Here is a 19082-nt window from a genome sequence, read left to right as displayed (position 1 = left end):
CGAGATCAAACGTACAATTTGACAAAATGCAAATGGCTCGAGTCGTATTCTTTGATGCATGGCTCTGAGAGGCAGAGAGATCAGAGGGAAAACAGAGTGTTTGTTTTGTATTTGTGTTTTTGTCTGTGTGAGAAAAATTGGAGTCTCTGGAGTTTCGATTAAAACCGTTATTAGCCCGCCACATACGGTTTCACGTGGGAAGCGGCTACTGCCTAAAACGAATGTCTTTTTATTTCCTTTGTCAAACAAGTTTTAAATGTATATAGTTTTGTTTGATTAAAAAAATAATAAAAACTTCATTTCATTCCTTGGAGAAGATAAAAAAATTTGAGCGCAACTTTGTCACAATTAGGGGAGAAAGAGGGGAGGGGGCAGGGGGAGGTCAACCACTGCAGAAGAGCCGGCTTTGGGAAGAAGATTCTAACAGGTTACTCAATAGGATGGATAAGGAAGATGAAAAACTTACCTGCGTCATGGATGTCATTGTGGCGGTATTTCAAATCAATCACGCATTGTAATGTGTTTTAGTTTCCCCACATAAGAGTGCGTAATTAGTTTGAGATACTGCTACATTGACATTCCTGTGTCATAGAAAGCAATTAAGATTCTGTATTATTTATTTAGCCAATTTGAAAGTACAAAATCTGACCCCAAAGAAAAAAACCTGAAAGTACAAACACAATTAACATAGAAGAAAGTACAAAAACACGCCGAATATAAAAGAATCCATGTTCCAAATCTTAAAAGCTAATCATCGACATACATCTGCCAATTGTTGAAGTGACAGATGCAAACTCGAATTTTATTACATGCAAATTAAAACACACAAAAACATCAACTGCAATTTTATGAACATCAACTTGGGTATTGTTTGATTTTCAAAAGAGCAAATAAGAAGCCAATCTAGATCACTCTTGGGGTCAAAACAAGACGAACAAGTTCCCACCCCAAAACTCACGAGTAAAATCTTCAATCCCAGGACTTGTTTCTGCAAAATATATAAAAAGACAAAAGCAATATTGTAATTAACAAACAATTTATATGGCTTTACATCCATTAACAGAGATGTGAACGAGAACAATTTCTTGAACACAAGTGCAATATTCCAAATCATTAAGTTTAGGAAAGTCAATGAAAGGATAAAAGATACTTACGTATATTTCTTACATCTCTCGTCGACGAGTAGCATCCTTGGATGATCCACACCTCCTTCTTTTATGGACTCTCTAAACTTCTCTGAAACATTATCAAATCTGTATCGTTGCAGTTTAGTAAGGTGCTCAATACCCTGTGGCAATGTTTCTAATGTCAAGCAACGGCCAATGCTTAAGAACTCGAGATTTGGCATCGCCCCTTTTTCTATAGTTATCTTATTTAATAATGCGAGATCCCAAAACCACAAATGCCGAAGCTTCACAAAGCCTCTGTTGAAACATAACTCTTTCGTAACAGAGGCATTCTCAAGCCAAAGAGAACGTAGAGAGGGTAACGCTTCAATATGAGGTAGTAAATCTTCTTCAAGTCTGGACCCACGCAGATTCAAATATGCGAGAGAGTTGAGTGAACAAAACCAATGTGGTACCTTTTCCAGTTTGCCGATCAAGTCAAGTCTATCAAGGTAGGGAGGCGGTGAGGACAATGCGTCAACTCGAAGAAATTCCTCTCCATCAGCTGCAAATAAAAGCAAGCGGGAAAGGACCTTCATCTCTTGAATTGAGGCACATAGGTCCTCCTCGTCTCTTTCTTTCACATTTGTAATGCCAAGGAACGTAAGCTGGGTCATACTTCCAATAAGTCTAATAATGTTTCCTTCTGATTCAATATATGCCAAAGATTGCAATTTCTTCATCTTACTAATACTTGATGGTATTCTTAACCCAACTAGCTTTCCGGACATCAAACTCCCCACAAGAAAATGACGTAAGTTTAGCAACTTGGAAATCCCTCTTGGAAGTGCCTCTATTTTTGTCGACATGATGTTCAAGTTCTGAAGGTTGCGGAGCTGTCCAATGGATTCTGGAAGCTCCTTAATTAGAGTTCCCTTCAAATTTAAATGTTTTAAATTGAATAAGCTCGTTACTCCGTCTGGCAGATTATCTATTGGGATATCCTCCAAATCTAGAACCTTCAACAATTTAAGGTCAAAAGGTAATTTATTTGAGAAAGAGAATGAGGATACGCCAGTGGCAAAGACGAGAAATGAACGGAGCCGTGATATACCTGTGCATGATCCAATTTCTCCATTAGTTGTTTGAATTGACAAACGGAGTGCCCCAGTTTCTTCTACTGTTTCACTCCCATCATGTACAGCGCAAAACTTATCTTTGTTTGCTATAGCCAGAGCAATATCCCGCAAAAGATCATGCATCTTACATGCTGGGTGGGCTATTACAAACCTTTCCTGTAGCATGTTACGAAAAATGAGTTCCATAAGATAGCCCTTTGCAACTTCTTCTGGTGTGACCCCTTTGACATGTTCAACAAATCCTTCATCGATCCACAATCTAATGAGCCTATTATTCCTGATCACATGATCTTCTGGGAAAAGGGAACAATATAGAAAGCATTGCTTCAATCTGTATGGCAAATCATTGAAACTAAGCAACAAGATGCTCTTCATAGGTTCTAACAAAGAATTGTTTGTTAAATGCCAATTTAAGCTGTTGTAGACTGTGCTCCACTCTGTAAGTGACTTCTTAGAAGACATGAGACCACTCAAGGCTACGATCGCTAGTGGTAGGCCTTCACACTTTTCCACAAGTTCCCGAGCTAAAGGCAGAAGTTCAGGTGAACAAGATTTGTTCTGATAACTTGAGAATGCTTTCATGCTGAAGAGCTCCCAGGCATCACTCCTTTCCAGCGGTTGAATCTTGTGAACATGGCTTTCAACTCCAAAAGAAGAGGATGCTATGTCTTCTCTTCGAGTTGTAAGCACGACTCGACTTCCAAGTTGTTTATCTGGAAATGAAAACCTTATTTTCTCCCAAAGGTGGACATCCCACACGTCATCCAATACAACTAGGTACCTTTTAGTCTCCAAGCAGTTCACCAAAATCTCCAGCAATTCGTTATAACTCATGGCATTCATGTCTTCCTTCTTTTCTTTGTGGAATTCTTTGATCAATCTTCTAAGTAAGTCTTCAATCACATAAGACTGGGAAACAGTAATCCACGCATAGCATTCGAAATGCCTCCTTACAATTTCATCTTTGAAGGTCCTTGCAACTAGAGTTGTCTTCCCTGATCCTCCCATCCCGACCACGGACACAACACTTTGGTGCTTCGCTTCATCCATCAGCCATCCCAGTAACATGTTCTTATCGCCTTCAATCCCGACAAGTTCATCCTCCTTCTGATAAAGAGAAGACTCCGCTTGGTTCTGCACCCATCTCCGAATATCCTCAGAAGTGCTTTTTCCTTCTACAGCTGCAGCACCACGATATCTCTGATTTCTCTCTGGAATAGCTCTAATCGCCACCAAGATTTTCTGTAACTTGTTGGCTATTTGACGCTTATACCAAAGGTGCCCTGGAAAGTGAATGGTTTTGTGGATCCACCTGGAAAATCGACCACCATTTCGCTGCTCGTACACGCGATACATGAACTCATCAATGGTGTTTTCAACATCATTGGCCAAGTCTCGAACGCTTGCGACCCACGCTTTCTCTACTTGTGTGTGTGCCTGCTCTCCACCGTCAGCATCCTCTAAGAAGGATTTCATGAATACCAGCTCCTGCTTAATCTCATCAACTTGATCACGAACACCCGCTATGGAGGCTGCTTCACTCTCTAGAATGGCTACAAATTTTCCAATGAAGAGGTCTGTTGCAGCAGACTCCATAATGGCCTTATTTTGGTATATACTAGCTTAATCAAAACAACACATCTAGAATTAACTCTGGGGAGCAATCAACCGGATGAAACACAAAATTTAAAAATCAAAATACATGTGAGAAGATAAGATGTACTAGAAGAGAGAGATCTTGCTATGGTTCTATTATTGCTCTGAAAACTCGAAAAAGTAGATTCCATCTCTTTTCATCATTTTGTCGGTCACAAGTTCTCAAAGGAATTACTTCATCAAAAAAAAAAAAAAAAATCAAGTTCTAAAAGGAATTACCTAGGAATGGCAAAAATCCCCGAGTTCTCGGCCCTAGAGAGAGAGACATTATCAATTAATAATTAGAAATCGTTGATTAAACAATTGTTGCGCATTCTCCCATGCATGTGAGGATGTGTACTCCATGTGCTGTGATGGGTAAGTCCACTTTCTAACATATAATAAGTTACCCGAATCAATTACTCCACATATAATATTGGTTAAACAGGTAATGCCAACAAAAAAAAAAAAAAAACAAACAAACAAATTAACAGCTAACATATGCAACTTGATTTCGGGCACACAAAAAAAAGTTGTCAAATTCCACAAAGATACAATTATACCCAACTGAATAGGAATCAAAAGAACTCAGAGATGAAACTATATATTTTACCAAAGAAACGAATTACTTAATAGCTACAATACAACAAATCTATAAATTGTTGGAAATTGTTCCATTTAGGGTCTTGAAAAATTTAAAAGCAGTACACTAATATATTCATGGAGTTCAACAATAGCCATCTAGAGCCCAAAATCCACCAATTACACACTTAATCCCTCAACATTCTATACAAAATACCATATTCACAAGCTCTCAATTACATCTTGAGCAATGCTTTCAACTTCATAAAAGAAACTTCTCTTTCTTGTTGAAGAATTTAGAGCCTCCCTCATCTTCCTCCTCATTGAACTCCTCTCTTTCTTTCATTTTTTTTTATATAGTAAATGTATTTTTATTAATAATCTTTAAGAGTTCTTAGATATAGATCCATTTTCATTAAAATACAATGGATGAAGTGCGTCAATTTTGGCTCCTCAATAGCAGTCCACCAAATAATCCAATGGACACGTAAGCAATGCCTTTGTCCATCCCTTTTAAGATATTTACTTCTAGTGCCATTAAATAGAATAAAACCGACCCCTCCCAACAATCTGCTTGTCTCCTACAATCATGGTCATTCTACCCAATCTCTGCTGATTTTTGACTTCCTTAATGAAGATTTTCACAAATTCCAAATTAGGAATGAATTACTTGTGTTACAGTCAGATTTTTTTATTATTTATTTTCCATTAAGTTTGCTATGAAGTATTCAACTTATCTATTTTTTTTCGTTAGGTTCATGTGTCTATAATGGAGGTAGTTTGAGTGTTGAATATGGGGTGGAAAATAGTTGACTTGGAGCATAACTACTAGTGAAGGTAAGGAAAGGTTTATTTTTCATATTTGTTGTTTGTAGGTCAAATTTGATTGCGTTTTTTCTTCCCGTTTATTAGTATTGGTTGATGTACCTGTACCTTATAGGCTTATAAGGTTTATTTTTCAAGATTACTTGCTGTTGTCGTGAAAAAGATTATGAACCAACCTAAGTCTATAGGACAGGTAGAATATCCAACTATACCTATACAACAGGTTTGTATCACAAACATTACCTGTAGAACAAGTATACATGCCAAACGTTTATGTGTTTTTAGTAACTGTATTTGTCCAGTAATGGTTTATGTAATATATTTGTAGCAATTACATTTGCCCTTAATGACTGTTTGTAACAACGTGGTTTTTGAGATATGTTTGCAAGATTTTTCTTTTTTATTCAATGACAAACGTGTTAAATAGAAATTTGAGAATTAAACCCAACTTCTCAATAGAAATTTATGTCTCTATCTGTATACCCCAAAGCCAAAAAGAAAAGATGTATATGTATTTTGCTCAAGCTCCCATAAATAGTACCAAATTAGGAGTGTGAGACAATCTTCTATTATACCGGTCCCTAACGGATCCCACTCAATTAATTAAATGTTGACAGCTATATTAATAAGTAAAAAATTATTTTTAAATCTAAAATCGGTACGAATTTCCAATAATTTGAGGTAGAATGGAATCCGTTTCTTTAACTATTACTTTCCATTCGGATCAGTTGCAACTTGCAATAGGGGATAATATTATTTTGTTAATTATTTTATTCATAACCGATAATACTGAAAATATTATTAATAATACTACTTTCATTTCATAAAAGTCTTTCTGATAAGGATTGCTCGCGGATTTTTCAGATCAAATTCCAGATGCTCCACCTGCCTACTCTTTTTTTGTTTGTTTGGAATCCACTTGCCTTGTCTCTTTTTTTGTTGGAATCCACTTGCCTACTCTTGAATATTATAAGATCAATTTCCTCGAAGCCCACAACCTGAACCAGTTACCAAGTAAAAAATATGTGATGTTGTTCGTTGGCTGTGCTGTGTTTTCCTCTTTTATTTTACTTTCTTTTGTAGCTTTTCTTTTGAACAAAATATTCATCATAATTGCAAATATCATGTATAATTTTATTAAATAAATGGGATTGCATTCTATATCTCCCTCGAAAATGAATATCAGAGTACAGAGATTGTGGGATAAAATAATCTTTCATAAGATTCTTACCCCGGGAATGTCTATGTCTGTCCACATTTGAGCGACGGCCTTCTCGTGAACCACGGCGACCCTGGTTTTCTTCCTCCAACAAAGCAACTGCTATGCCAAGTTGCTCATCTAGTTCTCTCTGCGCCCTTTTGCTTGCAGCTCGTCTACGCATTCTTTCTCTAGTTTCTCGCTCTTGCCTCTCCAAAACCTCTTCCATGTCTGCCATTGAGAATGGAGAATGAAATCTAAAATTTGAGAAATGGAAATGTAGAGAAGAACTGGTGTGGGAGGTATGAGCTGAACCTCTGGTTTTATAGAAAAATGTACACAGATAGATATGACACGCGGCGCAATCTTAGAGGGTGAAAATCTTATCTGAAATTTGAAATTCAAATGAAATTTCAAATTTATCAGAAATTTGAATTTCGAAATGTATCTGAAATTTGAATTTCGAAATGTATCTGAAATTTGACATTTTGAATTTATCTGAATTTTGAATTTTGAAATGTATCTGAAATTTGAAATTTATCTGAAATTTGAAACTGAAAATCTTATCCGATATGAATATTATTGACACATAGGAACCCAAAAAATATTATCCGAAAATATTATCCAAATTAATTGTTTAAGTAAACAAAGTTGTGAAAAAAACAAAAAAAAATGAATAGTATTTGCCATGGCAAGCCCCAACTGCTGAAAACACATTTTGATGGAGGGGGCTAGGGCAGCCACTATTCACGTGAATAATGGCTGCCCTAGGACTCCCCTTGCCATGGTAAGAGGCAACTGGTGGAAATGCTCTTGAATAGTGGCTGCCCTAGGACTCCCCTTACCATGGTAAGGGGCAACTGGTGGAAATGCTCTTAGAAGAGTGGTTATCATGAAAGGCGTAATTACTATATTATAATTAGAAAATATGATGGAGTCAAATATAATTATTTGATGTTAATTCTTAATAATAATGTTGGAATGGGTTCGAACGTAATGATGCCCGGCATAAAGTATTGGTGGTAGATAATTTGGAAAGGTCGGTGCATTGGAGAAGGAAAAAGGAGGACATCATGGTTATGAAGTTTAGCTGCCCGCACAACTTTGCACCTCCATGTTCTCTCAGAGGACTTTTATCAAACTCCTTGCCCCATTGCAACATACTCAAGCATATCTTTAATAAAGATTCTAGGAACTTCATCATGGATAGGAAGAAGGGTGAGTAGGGGCAATTAGGTGGATCTAGGGATGGCAAAAATCCCCGAGTTCTCGGCCCTAGAGAGAGAGACACATTAGCAATTAATAATTAGAAATCGATGTTACGCATGAGCATGGTTGGGACAATCGTTGATTAAACAATTGTTGGGCATTTTCCCATGCATGTGAGGATGTGTACTCCATGTGCTGTGATGGGTAAGTCCATCTTCTAACATATAATAAGTTACCCGAATCGATTACTCCACATATAATATTGGTTGAACAGATAATGCCAACAAAAGAAAAAACAAATTAACAGCTAACATATGCACTCATCATTAATTGGATGTTCACAATGAACTTGATTTCGGGCACACACAAAAAAGTTGTCAAATTCCACAAAGATACAATTATACCTAATTGAATAGGAATCAAAAGAACTCAGAGATGAAACTACATATTTTACCAAAGAAACGAATTACTTAATACCTACAATACAATAAATCTATAAATTACTGGAAATTGTTCCATTTAGGGTCCTGAAAAATTTAAAAGCAATACACTAACATATCCATGGAGTTTAACAATAGCCATCTAGAGCCCAAAATCCACCAATTACACACTTAATTCCTCAACATCCTGTACAAAATACCATATTCACAAGCTCTCAATTACATCTTGAGCAATGCTTTCAACTTCATAAAAGAAACTTCTCTTCTTGTTGAATAATTTAGAGCCTCTCTCGTCTTCCTCCTCATTGAGCTCCTCCCTTTCTTTCTTTCTTTTTTTTTTTTTAAAATAAGTGTACTTTTATTAATAATCTTTAGGAGTTCTTAGATATAGATCCATTTTCATTAAGATACAATGAATGAAGGACATCAATTTTGGCTCCTCAATAGCAGTCCACCAAACAATCCAATGGACACGTAAGCAATGCCTTTGTCCATCCTTGTTAAGATATTTACTTCTAGTGCCATTAAATAGAAAAGGCAAATAAAACCGACCCCTCCCAACAATCTGCTTGTCTCCTACAATCATGGTCATTTTATCCCAATCTCTGCTGATTTTTGACTTCCTTAATGAAGATTTTCACAAATTCCAAATTAGGATTGTGTTACTTGTGTTACAGTCATTTTTTTTTTTTTTTCCGTTAGGTTTGCTATGAAGTATTCAACTTATCTATTTTTTTTCGTTAGGTTCATGTGTCTATAATGAAGGTAGTTTGAGTGTTGAATATGGGGTGGAAAATAGTTGACTTGGCATCTAACTACAGTGAAGGTATGTAAGGAAAGGTTTATTTTTCATATTTGTTGTTTGTAAGTAAAATTTGATTGCGTTTTTTCTTCCCGTTTATTAGTATTAGTTGATGTACCTGAACCTTAGGCTTATAAGGTTTAATTTTCAAGATTACTTGCTGTTGTAGTGAAAAAGATTATGAACCAACCTAAGTCTATAGGACAGGTAGAATATCCAACTATACCTATACAACAGGTTTGTATCACAAACATTACCAGTAGAACAAGTATACTGGTTTATGTAATATATTTGTAGTAAATGTATTTGTCCAATAATGGTTTATGTAATATATTTGTAGCGATTACATTTGCCCCTTAATGACTGTTTGTAACAACGTAGTTTTTGGAATATCTTTGCAAGATTTTTCTTTTTTATTCAATGACAAACGTGTTAAATAGAAATATGAGAATTAAACCCAACTTATCAATAGAAATTTATGTCTCTATATGTATATCCCAAAGCCATGAAGAAAAGATGTATATTTGTTTTGCTCTAGCGAAAGTAATAAATAGTACCAAATTAGGGGTGTGAGACAATCTTCTATGATCCCGATTGCTAATGGATCCCATTCACTAATTAAATGTTGATAGCTATATTAATAAGTAAAAAATTATTTTTAAATCTCAAATCGGTACGAATTTCCAATGATTTGAGGTAGAATGGAATCCGTTTCTTTAACCATTAGTTTCCATTCGGATTAGTTGCAACTTGCAATAGGGGATAATATTATTTTGTTAATTATTTTATTCATAACCAATAATACTGAAAATATGTTACGCATGCCACAATGATCACGATAATAAAATAATACTACTTTCATTTCATAAAAATCTTTCTGATAAGAATTGCCCTCGAATTTTTCAGATCAAATTCCAGATGCTCCACTTGCCTACTCTTTTTTTGGTTTGTTTGGAATCCACTTGCCTTGTCTCTTTTTTTGTTGGAATCCACTTGCCTACTCTTGAATATTATAAGATCAATTTCCTCGAAGCCACAACCTGAACCAGTTACCAAGTAACAAAATATGTGATGTTGTTCGTTGGCTGTGCTGTGTTTTTCTCTTTTACTTTACTCTCTTGTAGCTTTTCTTTAGTTTTACCTTTTCTTATCGCTTTGGTTTCTTTTTCTTGTTAATGCCGTTTGACTGGTTGTGTAGTCTCTGTAGTTCTTTGACCTCTTCTTGGTCTTTATTAATGAAAGTTCATCTTTACCAAAAAAACAAAAACAAAAAACAAAAAAAAAACCAATAAGATTTCATGTGAGTGGAGCTCTAAGCATGATCAATGGGAGTGCTCTCTCAATAAGTCAATTACAATTTACATTAGCAATAAGATAAGTCGGTGGTTTTTCGAAAAATATATATAAATAAGAATGTTGTTATTTTTACAACTCGTTCTATTTCACCATATTTGATTACCTGAAATACTTTTAATACACTCTATTTAAATAAATTTAAAAACTTATTACATATTTACAAATAAAATAATTAAAAAATTTATTTATAAAAATAAAATATTTTAAAAAACTACCCAGCCTCCACAAGACCTCCATTAGCACTCTATATGTAATTATTTAAGATCAATGATGGAGCAGGTGTTTTTGTAGTAAATCAAGTTATCTACAAGCTTTTCAGAAGGGCACTACGACCAAATTTATCAATTGTCTAAAGAAGAGAAATCAACGTCTAACAATCCAATTCACGTTTCTATCCACTTTTAATAAAGTTATCTTTAGACTTTGGAAAAAATAATAATAATAAAAAATCCAACCTTCCCTGCACAGAAAAACCTTATTAGAAGCGATTAGATAAATCATATTAGCTAACCACGTTACCTAATCCTCATGATAGTTATTATATCTTGGGGTAGTAGTTCAACTCATTGTTCCTACCATCACGGGTCTTGTCTTTTAATAGGTATATGAACATGAGATGCTCTTACAAATAAGCAGCCAAATAAAACTGACAGGAATTCGTATATCTTGGAAGAGTGGCTATCACGAAAGGAGTAATTACTATATTATAATTAGAAAATATGATGGAGTCAAAATATAATTATTTAATGTTAATTCTTAAATAATAATGTTGGAATGGGATCGAACGTAATGATGGCTGGCATAAAGTAAATGGTGGTAGATAATTTGGAAAGGTAGTTGCATTTGAGAAGGAAAAAGGAGGACATCATGGTTAATTGGTTGTTTATTGTCCAAAACGGGTTGGTCGGTGCATTTATTTATTATTACTGTAACCAGTGACGAATTCAGAAATTTTTAAATGAGTGCTGTCATTTAAGCCCCATGTCTTATTTTCTAATTTGAAAAAATATAATTCCATCTTTTCATCCATTACTGTAAAATATCCATTATCTTTCCACCCACCAAAGTAAATAATAATATATTATTAATTAATTAATAAACAATATAAAATACTCCAAAAAAAAACTATTTCTCTCTGTTTTACCCGATCCCCTCCCCACCAATTTCATCACACCCCACACAACTCAACCCAGATGCTACTCTCTCTCTCTCTCTCTCTCTCTCAGTTGAGAGGTGCAGACTTTGAGAGCCTAGAATTGCTGGGCTGATTCAAATCTCAGTTAAAAGTCCCTTCATATTATTAATACTGAAAATTTGGGGGTGGATATGCTTGGTATCTTTTGATTGTGGCGGGGTGGTGACTATTAAACAAACAAAGAGGGAAAATAGAGAAGAAGGAAGGGTGCGCGGAACAGATGGTGGGGTGAGGTGGGGTTAATCTTTTTAGTATTTTTTTACTATCTTTTTCTCATTTTTTAAATTGATTTTAATGTTTTTTTTTCCTAAGTCTTTAAAAATCATTTTATAAAGAGATAAATTTGTCTTTAAAATTTTGAAGATATAATGGGTGGGAAAATAAGATATGTGGGTGGAAATAACAGCACACGTTAAATTTAGTGGCAAAATAAAGTAGTTACTGACAGAATTTTTTTTTAAAAATCTATAGGATTCATACCTAAAGAAGACAACAATATTTTCTAAGTAACATGAATCCTGGGGAATTCCAAAATAGAACTAAAAATTCCAATGCTCAATATTCTTCAAATATGAATGAATTATATACAAGTAACAAGATACGACCTCGTTTTGGTATGTCAATTTAAACAAAGAACATATGAAGTTTAGCTGCCCGCACAACTTTGCCCCCCACTAGAGTTTGATCTTTGTTTACACCATAATGAACCGAGCAGACCCAGCATCAAAGCAACTAGCACCAAGGCAACCACGCCTTCTCCCATGCCGAAGGAAGACACACTTCCGAGGTCGAGTAGACCCAGCATCAAAGCGACTAGTACCAAGGCAACCACGCCTTCTCCCATGCCGAAGGAAGACACACTTCCGAGGTGCCAGACACCTGCCGAAGCTCCCAAATGCCAAACCTAATCTCCAGGACACGTGTCGCCACCACAACGGCTTGCACAAAGTCCCACATTGGAACTTTGTGCAAAGCTCCCACTTTCACTTCCCTATAAATAGGGAACAGTACCCAGGTAAAACCAAGAACCATTCTCCTACTTTTACTGTTACTCTGCCAGAATTACTACCCGTAACTGACTTAGGCATCGGAGAGCCTTCGGCCGGCACCACACCGGTGTCCGAAGCTTAACGGTTGCTTCTTCCCTTTTTACCTTCTACAGGTCTCTCACCAACCCATTTCACCAAGGGCCTCAGCCCTCTTCCCTGCTGAAGACCTAGCACATCTAATCACTAAGTTGGACTCAATAGTGGCCGGGCCATTTTGAGCATCAACAGTTTGGCGCCGTCTGTGGGAATTCGACACTTGAATCCCTTCTTTCTCTATCAGCCCAGCTGGCTCCTTCACCCCTCAGGCCCCGTCGCCTCTTCTTCACCCCACATTCTGCTATGCCGACCGAGGATAGCCGCGATACCCAGCACCAGACCCCCCGCGAGGGTACTTCCCGAAGGAAATCTCCGGGAGACGCCTCTCTCCAGGCAGAAGTGGAGCGCCTCCGTGATAGTATGACTAAGATGTCGGAGAAGTACGAGCATCTTCATAGCCGGAATGCTGAGCTAGAGCATGACTTTCGTGCTCTAAAGCGGAACCAAGAGAGGGCTCACGCCCAGGATGCCCAACAAAACCTGACCCAGAACGTTGGGAATCCTCAGCCGAACCAGCCAGCACATTCCAGCCACAGCTCCCCGGCCAACTCTAGGCTCCGCAAGGGAAAAGACCACCTTCATCCGGAGCAACCCCCGTCACGACCCCTTTGCGTTCCCCCACCAAAGGACCGGCCTCATGAGCCAGTCAGGATCTACCAAGATTGCCGGGATCGCATCTCGGACCGTCAGCCAAGGCCGATCCCTATCCCTGTCAACCTCGAGGACCCACGGGTGACACACCTGGGCCCATCGCCAGCCCCCGTCCGCGTACCTAACGGAGAAGGTGTCGGGGACTCAGATAGTTGGGAATTCTATAATTCAGAGAACTGGCCAACTCGCCACACTGAGACGCTGGAAGATTGGGAACAATCCCCAGCCCCTGTCTATCCCGCCCCCGGGCCTTTGGCACTTGAAACTCTTCCTCATGCCGACCCGGCTATGAGGCTTCTCTTCGAAAAGGTCCGGCGCCTGGAGAGCGAGCAACATCGCAGCCATCAACCCCTCTGGGCAAAACCACGGCCAGGGCCCTTTACTGAGCGTATCCTCCACTACCACCAGGAGAAAGATATCCAGCCACTCCGCATCGCTTTCTACACTGGCACGGAGGATCCTCTCACCCACATCCACTCCTTCCAGTCTGCCCTTGGGTGCAAAGGCCTTACTGATGAAGGCATGTGCCTCCTCTTCCCTTCCACCCTCAGCGGCGCGGCCCTGAATTGGTTCTATAGGCTCCACCCCCGCACCATCAACTCTTTGATAGTCTCAAGCAGACGTTCCTGGATCATTTTATGATCCAGACTGATCGCCTATACTCTGCCGACGACTTGTATATGCTTCGGCAGGCTGAGGACGAACCCCTTCGGGAGTATGCAGCTCGGTTCAGCCATGAATACTCCCGCTGCCCAGACACTGACGATCGCGCTGCCTTCGGCGCTTTCAAGAGCGGCCTCCGCGAGTCCAACTTCCGCTACCTGGTTCATAGCAATAGTTGGAACACATATACAGAGCTGATGAAGCAGGCGGCGATCCACGCTAAGGCTGAATACTTCAATTCCAAGCGTGGCCCAGCCAACCTGGCGCGCAACACTTTCGCCGATCCTCCACCTGCTTCAGCACCCACCCCAGCCCCACTTCAGCATTCTACCCCTGCCCCGAATGCCCAAGACAACCAACAACATAAGCGGAAGGATAGCTACCAGCATTCCTTCGGCAATAACAAGCGTGGCAGACATGGCAACCACCACCACTCTAGCGGAGGCAACCCTCCTAAGACCAATGATCGGGCCCCTCTTCCCTTCACACCCAGGCCCAGGTTCGAGGTTTTCACGACCCTCAACACCACCTATGAGAACGTCCTGGTGCGTGAAGCCCCCATCATCCCCAAGCCACCCCCCCGGAGACCATCCAACAAGCCTATGCCAAACACGGGGGTCTTCTGCCGCTTTCACCAATTCAGCGGCCATGACACCGAGTCTTGTGTTGCGTTGCGCAACATAATTGAAGGGCTCATCCGGGAAGGAAAGCTAGACAACTATGTCCACAACATACCAGCCCCGCCTAACCCTCACCAAAGACAAATCAACATGATCTCCACGATCAGCGGAGGCCCTACCCTGGCTGGCACCTCCAACAACTCCATCAAACACTATGTCCGCTCCACCTATGCGCACCAGGTCTTCAGCACCGAGCATGGACGCTTGCCGAAGACACACAGATCTGGCTGGGCCCCCATTACCTTCAGCGAGGAGGAGGAGCGTGGTGTTATCCTCCCCCATGACGACCCACTCATTATCCGGGCCGACATTTCCAACTTCGACGTTGGGCGTATCCTGGTGGACACTGGCAGCTCGGTCAGTGTGATGTTTGCCGAGGCCTTCAATGAACTCCAGGTCCCGCCTCACCTACTCGACCGAAGCATCACACCCCTAGTGAGCTTCTCGGGTGATGTGGTCCAGCCCATTGGCAGCATTCATCTCCCTATATCAATTGGGGCCGCACCCCAGCGGACGACGATCACTACCCCCTTCCTTATCGTCGATTGCCCCACAGCCTACAACGTCATCCTTGGCCGCCCAGCCTTGGCCCAAATGAAGGCTTTTATTTCAACACATATGCTGCTGTTGAAGTTTCCCACTCCTATGGCCCAGGCACGGTGCGCGGCGACCAACTCGGGGCCCGAAGCTGCTACGCTTCAGCAGTCAAATCCACCAATCGCCAACATAGGAGTGAAGCCCTTGCGGTAACCCAGGCTCCCGCCCCTCCCCAAGCTGGCACAGAACCACCTGAGGACCCAAGGGAGGAGTCCATCACACCACAGGCCGAACCTATGGAGGACCTGGAACTGGTTACCCTTCATGACGACATCCCGATCGGCAGGTCCGGATCGGCACCTCCATTTCGCCAGAACTTCGCTCTGACCTGGTCGCCTTCCTCCGCCTCAACTCCGAAGTCTTTGCATGGTCCTACAATGACATGCCTGGCATCTCACCAGACATCATATCCCATAGGCTTAGCGTCAATCCTGCTGTCCGACCAGTTCGACAGAAGCGCCGAGCTTATGACCCCGAGCGCTATGAGGCCATGAAGGCGGAGGTGGATCGATTGAGTAGTATCCGATTCATCAGGGAGGTTGACTATCCCACATGGCTGGCCAATGTCGTGATGGTTCGTAAACCAAGGAAGGGCTGGCGCATGTGTGTCGATTACACCAACCTCAACCGGGCCTGCCCGAAGGACAGCTTCCCCCTACCCCGCATTGACCAGCTAGTCGATGCCACAGCGGGCCACGCCCTCCTCAGCTTCATGGATGCTTATTCAGGTTACAACCAGATCTTCATGCATCCCGAAGACCAGGCCCACACCTCTTTCATCACGGACCGAGGCCTCTACTGCTATAAGGTGATGCCCTTTGGCCTCAAGAACGCCGGGGCTACATACCAGCGATCTGGTGAACCACCTTTTCGCCCCACTGATTGGCAATACCATGGAGGTTTATGTCGACGACATGCTAGTCAAGAGTCGCACAGCTGACCAGCACATCCCCAACCTCTCTGCCATGTTCACCATCCTGAAGCAGTACAAAATGAGGCTTAACCCCACCAAATGTGCATTTGGGGTGGCCTCCGGCAAATTTCTTGGCTTCATGATCAGCCAAAGGGGTATTGAGGCCAACCCAGAAAAGATCCAGGCCATCTTAGATATGACAATACCTAAGACGGTCAAGGATATCCAAAGCCTTACAGGGCGTGTTGCTGCCCTGACTAGATTTATCTCCAAGGCCACTGACCGCTGCGCCCCATTCTTCAAGGCCCTTAAGGGCACTAAGCGAAACATCACTTGGACTGCCGAGTGTGAAACGGCTTTCAGCGAGCTCAAGGAGTATATGGGCCGAGCTCCTTTGTTGTCAACCCCTGAGCACGGAGACATCCTCGTGGTTTATCTCTCCGTCTCAGCTTCGGCTGTTAGCTCTGTGCTCATTCGATCGAAGGACAACGCGGAGCACCCAGTGCATTATGTCAGCAAGGCATTGCAAGATGCAGAAGTTCGATACCCAGACATCGAAAAATTGGCGTTCGCCCTGGTTGTCTCGGCTAGACGCCTCCGACCATATTTCCAAGCTCACACCATCCATGTCTTAACCAACCAACCACTCCGACAGGTGTTGCAGAAGCCAGAAACCTCTGGGAGACTGGTTAAATGGGCTATTGAACTTGGCGAGTTTGATATTCATTACAAACCCCGCCCGGCTATGAGGGGGCAGGCCGTTGCTGACTTCTTATCTGAATTCACTGAGCCCCAAGCTTCTGCAGCTACCCAGCTCATAACCGAACCCAATCCCTCTCCGAGCCAGGACCAAACCCCCACCAAAAACACTCTCGACCTAACCCAGCCCCTGTGGACCTTATTCGTGGATGGCTCTTCTAATGCCCAGGGGTGTGGGGCCGGCCTCGTTCTCGTCTCCCCAGACAAGGTTGCCCTCGAGTACGCCCTCCGCTTCAAATTCCAAGCCTCCAACAATGAGGCCGAATATGAAGCACTCTTAGCTGGTCTTCGCCTAGCCAAAGAGATGGACGCCAAGCAAATTCAGATCTTCAGCGATTCACAACTCGTGGTCCACCAGGTTAACCAAGACTTCACGGCTAAGGATGCCTCTATGACGGCTTACCTCCAGCACGCTCGGCACTTGTTGGCAACCTTCCACGCCCACGCTATCAGGCAAGTGCCGCGCTCAGAGAATAGCCATGCCGATGCACTAGCCAGGTTGGCATCAGCCTTGGAGCAAGGAATGGGTCGCCACATCCACATCGAGTTTTTGGCCCAGCCCAGCACACAAGCCCCACTCATCTGCACTATTGATCACAGCCCTACATGGATGGACCCCATCCTCCAGTTCTTGCAGAACCAAACACTACCGGCTGACCCAGCCGAGGCACGACGCGTTCGCCATCGCTCTGCCCGTTACCTAGTCATTAACGGCTCCTTATATAAGCGGGGCTTCAGCCTCCCTTACCTTCGATGCCTGACTCCAGAAGAAGGTCACTATGTCCTCCGAGAAATCCATGAAGGCATCTGCGGCAATCACTCGGGCGCACGCTCGCTAGCCCATAAGGCAATCCGCCAAGGATACTTCTGGCCTTCACTCCACACTGATGCCCAGACCTTCACTCAGAAATGCGACAAGTGTCAGCGATTTGCCAACATCCCACAACTCCCGGCTGAACCGTTGACCGCCATGGTCAGCCCTTGGCCATTTGCCCAATGGGGACTGGATCTCATTGGACCCATGCCAGAGGGCAAGGGCCAAGTCAAATATGCAGTTGTGGCCGTAGACTACTTCACCAAGTGGGCCGAGGCCGAGGCCCTGGCCACTATCACTGCGGCTCGCATCGAATCTTTTGTGTGGCAAAACATTGTATGTCGCTTCGGCATCCCCAACTCCATCATCACCGACAATGGCCGGCAATTTGACAATGCCAAATTCAAACAATTTTGTTCCAACCTCAAGATTCGTTTATGCTTCGCCTCCCCAGCCCATCCTCAGTCCAATGGCCAGGTCGAAGCCGTGAACAAAATTATCAAGAAGACCCTCAAGACAAAACTTGACAAAGCCAAGGGCTGCTGGCCAGAACTACTCCCGGAAGTACTCTGGTCCTACCGCACCACCTTCCGCACATCCACGGGTGAGACGCCATTCTCCTATCATTTGGAACCGAGGCCGTGGCTCCGGTAGAGATTGGCCAGCCCACATACCGAACGTCCACTTACGACGCCACAGCCAATGACGAGCAGTTGGCACTCAACCTCGACTTCATTGACGAACTCCGGGACCAATCGAGCATGCGCAATGTCGCGTACAAACAACGCATCGCCAAATACTACGACTCCCGAGTCAAGCCCTGTGCTTTCAAAATGGGGGACTGGGTCATGCGCAAGGTTTCCTTGGCTACCAAAAATCCCAACGAAGGTACCCTCGGCCCTACATGGGAAGGTCCTTACGAGATTATCAAAATCTGCCGTCCCGGCACTTATCAGCTTCGCGACTCAACGGGCAAGACGCTGCCTCATCCATGGAACGCTGACCACCTCAAGTACTACTACAAGTAAACATATCTAGACCCTAAGGCAATACTTTGGTCTTGATTATTTACTTTAAGGTAGACGTAAGGTACCTAGACCCTAGACCACTTGTACCTTATGCCTTTCGGCATCTATTTCAATAAAATGCCCGACTCTGGCTCATTTTCCTACTCACATTGTTATTTTTACCAACACAATTGTTATTTTTATGCATATCAAGCTAAGTCTCATTTCATAAATAAAAACAGCCTTGCTCCAGGCAAGGACAGGTTCATACATAACCAAAATAAACCACCTTGCTCCATGCAAGGCAAAATGTTTCAACAAATTAACTAAAGTACAAAATAACTATCATACATCACGAAGGCAACA

At 42.0% G+C, this 19082-nt stretch overlaps 2 protein-coding genes and 1 long non-coding RNA gene across 3 annotated transcripts; 1 reads left to right on the top strand and 2 right to left on the bottom strand.

Moving 5' to 3' along the window:
• Positions 1–660: 660 nt before the first annotated feature.
• LOC117629971 (disease resistance protein RPM1-like) lies at positions 661–4102 on the bottom strand. Its single transcript, XM_034362659.1, has 2 exons — positions 1155–4102; positions 661–988 (listed from the first exon to the last, which is right to left on the bottom strand). The coding sequence occupies exons 1-2, from the start codon at positions 3839–3841 to the stop codon at positions 970–972; spliced, it is 2706 nt and encodes a 901-aa protein (XP_034218550.1). The 5' UTR covers positions 3842–4102; the 3' UTR covers positions 661–969.
• A 1926-nt stretch (positions 4103–6028) lies between these two features.
• On the bottom strand, positions 6029–6569 carry LOC117633204. Its single transcript, XR_004586582.1, has 2 exons — positions 6519–6569; positions 6029–6285 (listed from the first exon to the last, which is right to left on the bottom strand). It is a non-coding gene; the product is annotated as an uncharacterized LOC117633204 (long non-coding RNA).
• Positions 6570–16215: 9646 nt separating this feature from the next.
• LOC117630416 lies at positions 16216–18363 on the top strand. Its single transcript, XM_034363148.1, has one exon. It carries the CDS (start codon positions 16216–16218, stop codon positions 18361–18363), a length of 2148 nt encoding a protein of 715 aa, XP_034219039.1.
• The last annotated feature ends 719 nt before the right edge of the window (positions 18364–19082 follow it).

This window comes from Prunus dulcis, chromosome 6 (assembly GCF_902201215.1).
Source record: "Prunus dulcis chromosome 6, ALMONDv2, whole genome shotgun sequence".
NCBI lineage: Eukaryota > Viridiplantae > Streptophyta > Magnoliopsida > Rosales > Rosaceae > Prunus > Prunus dulcis.
This window is presented reverse-complemented; position numbering and strand designations above follow the sequence as displayed.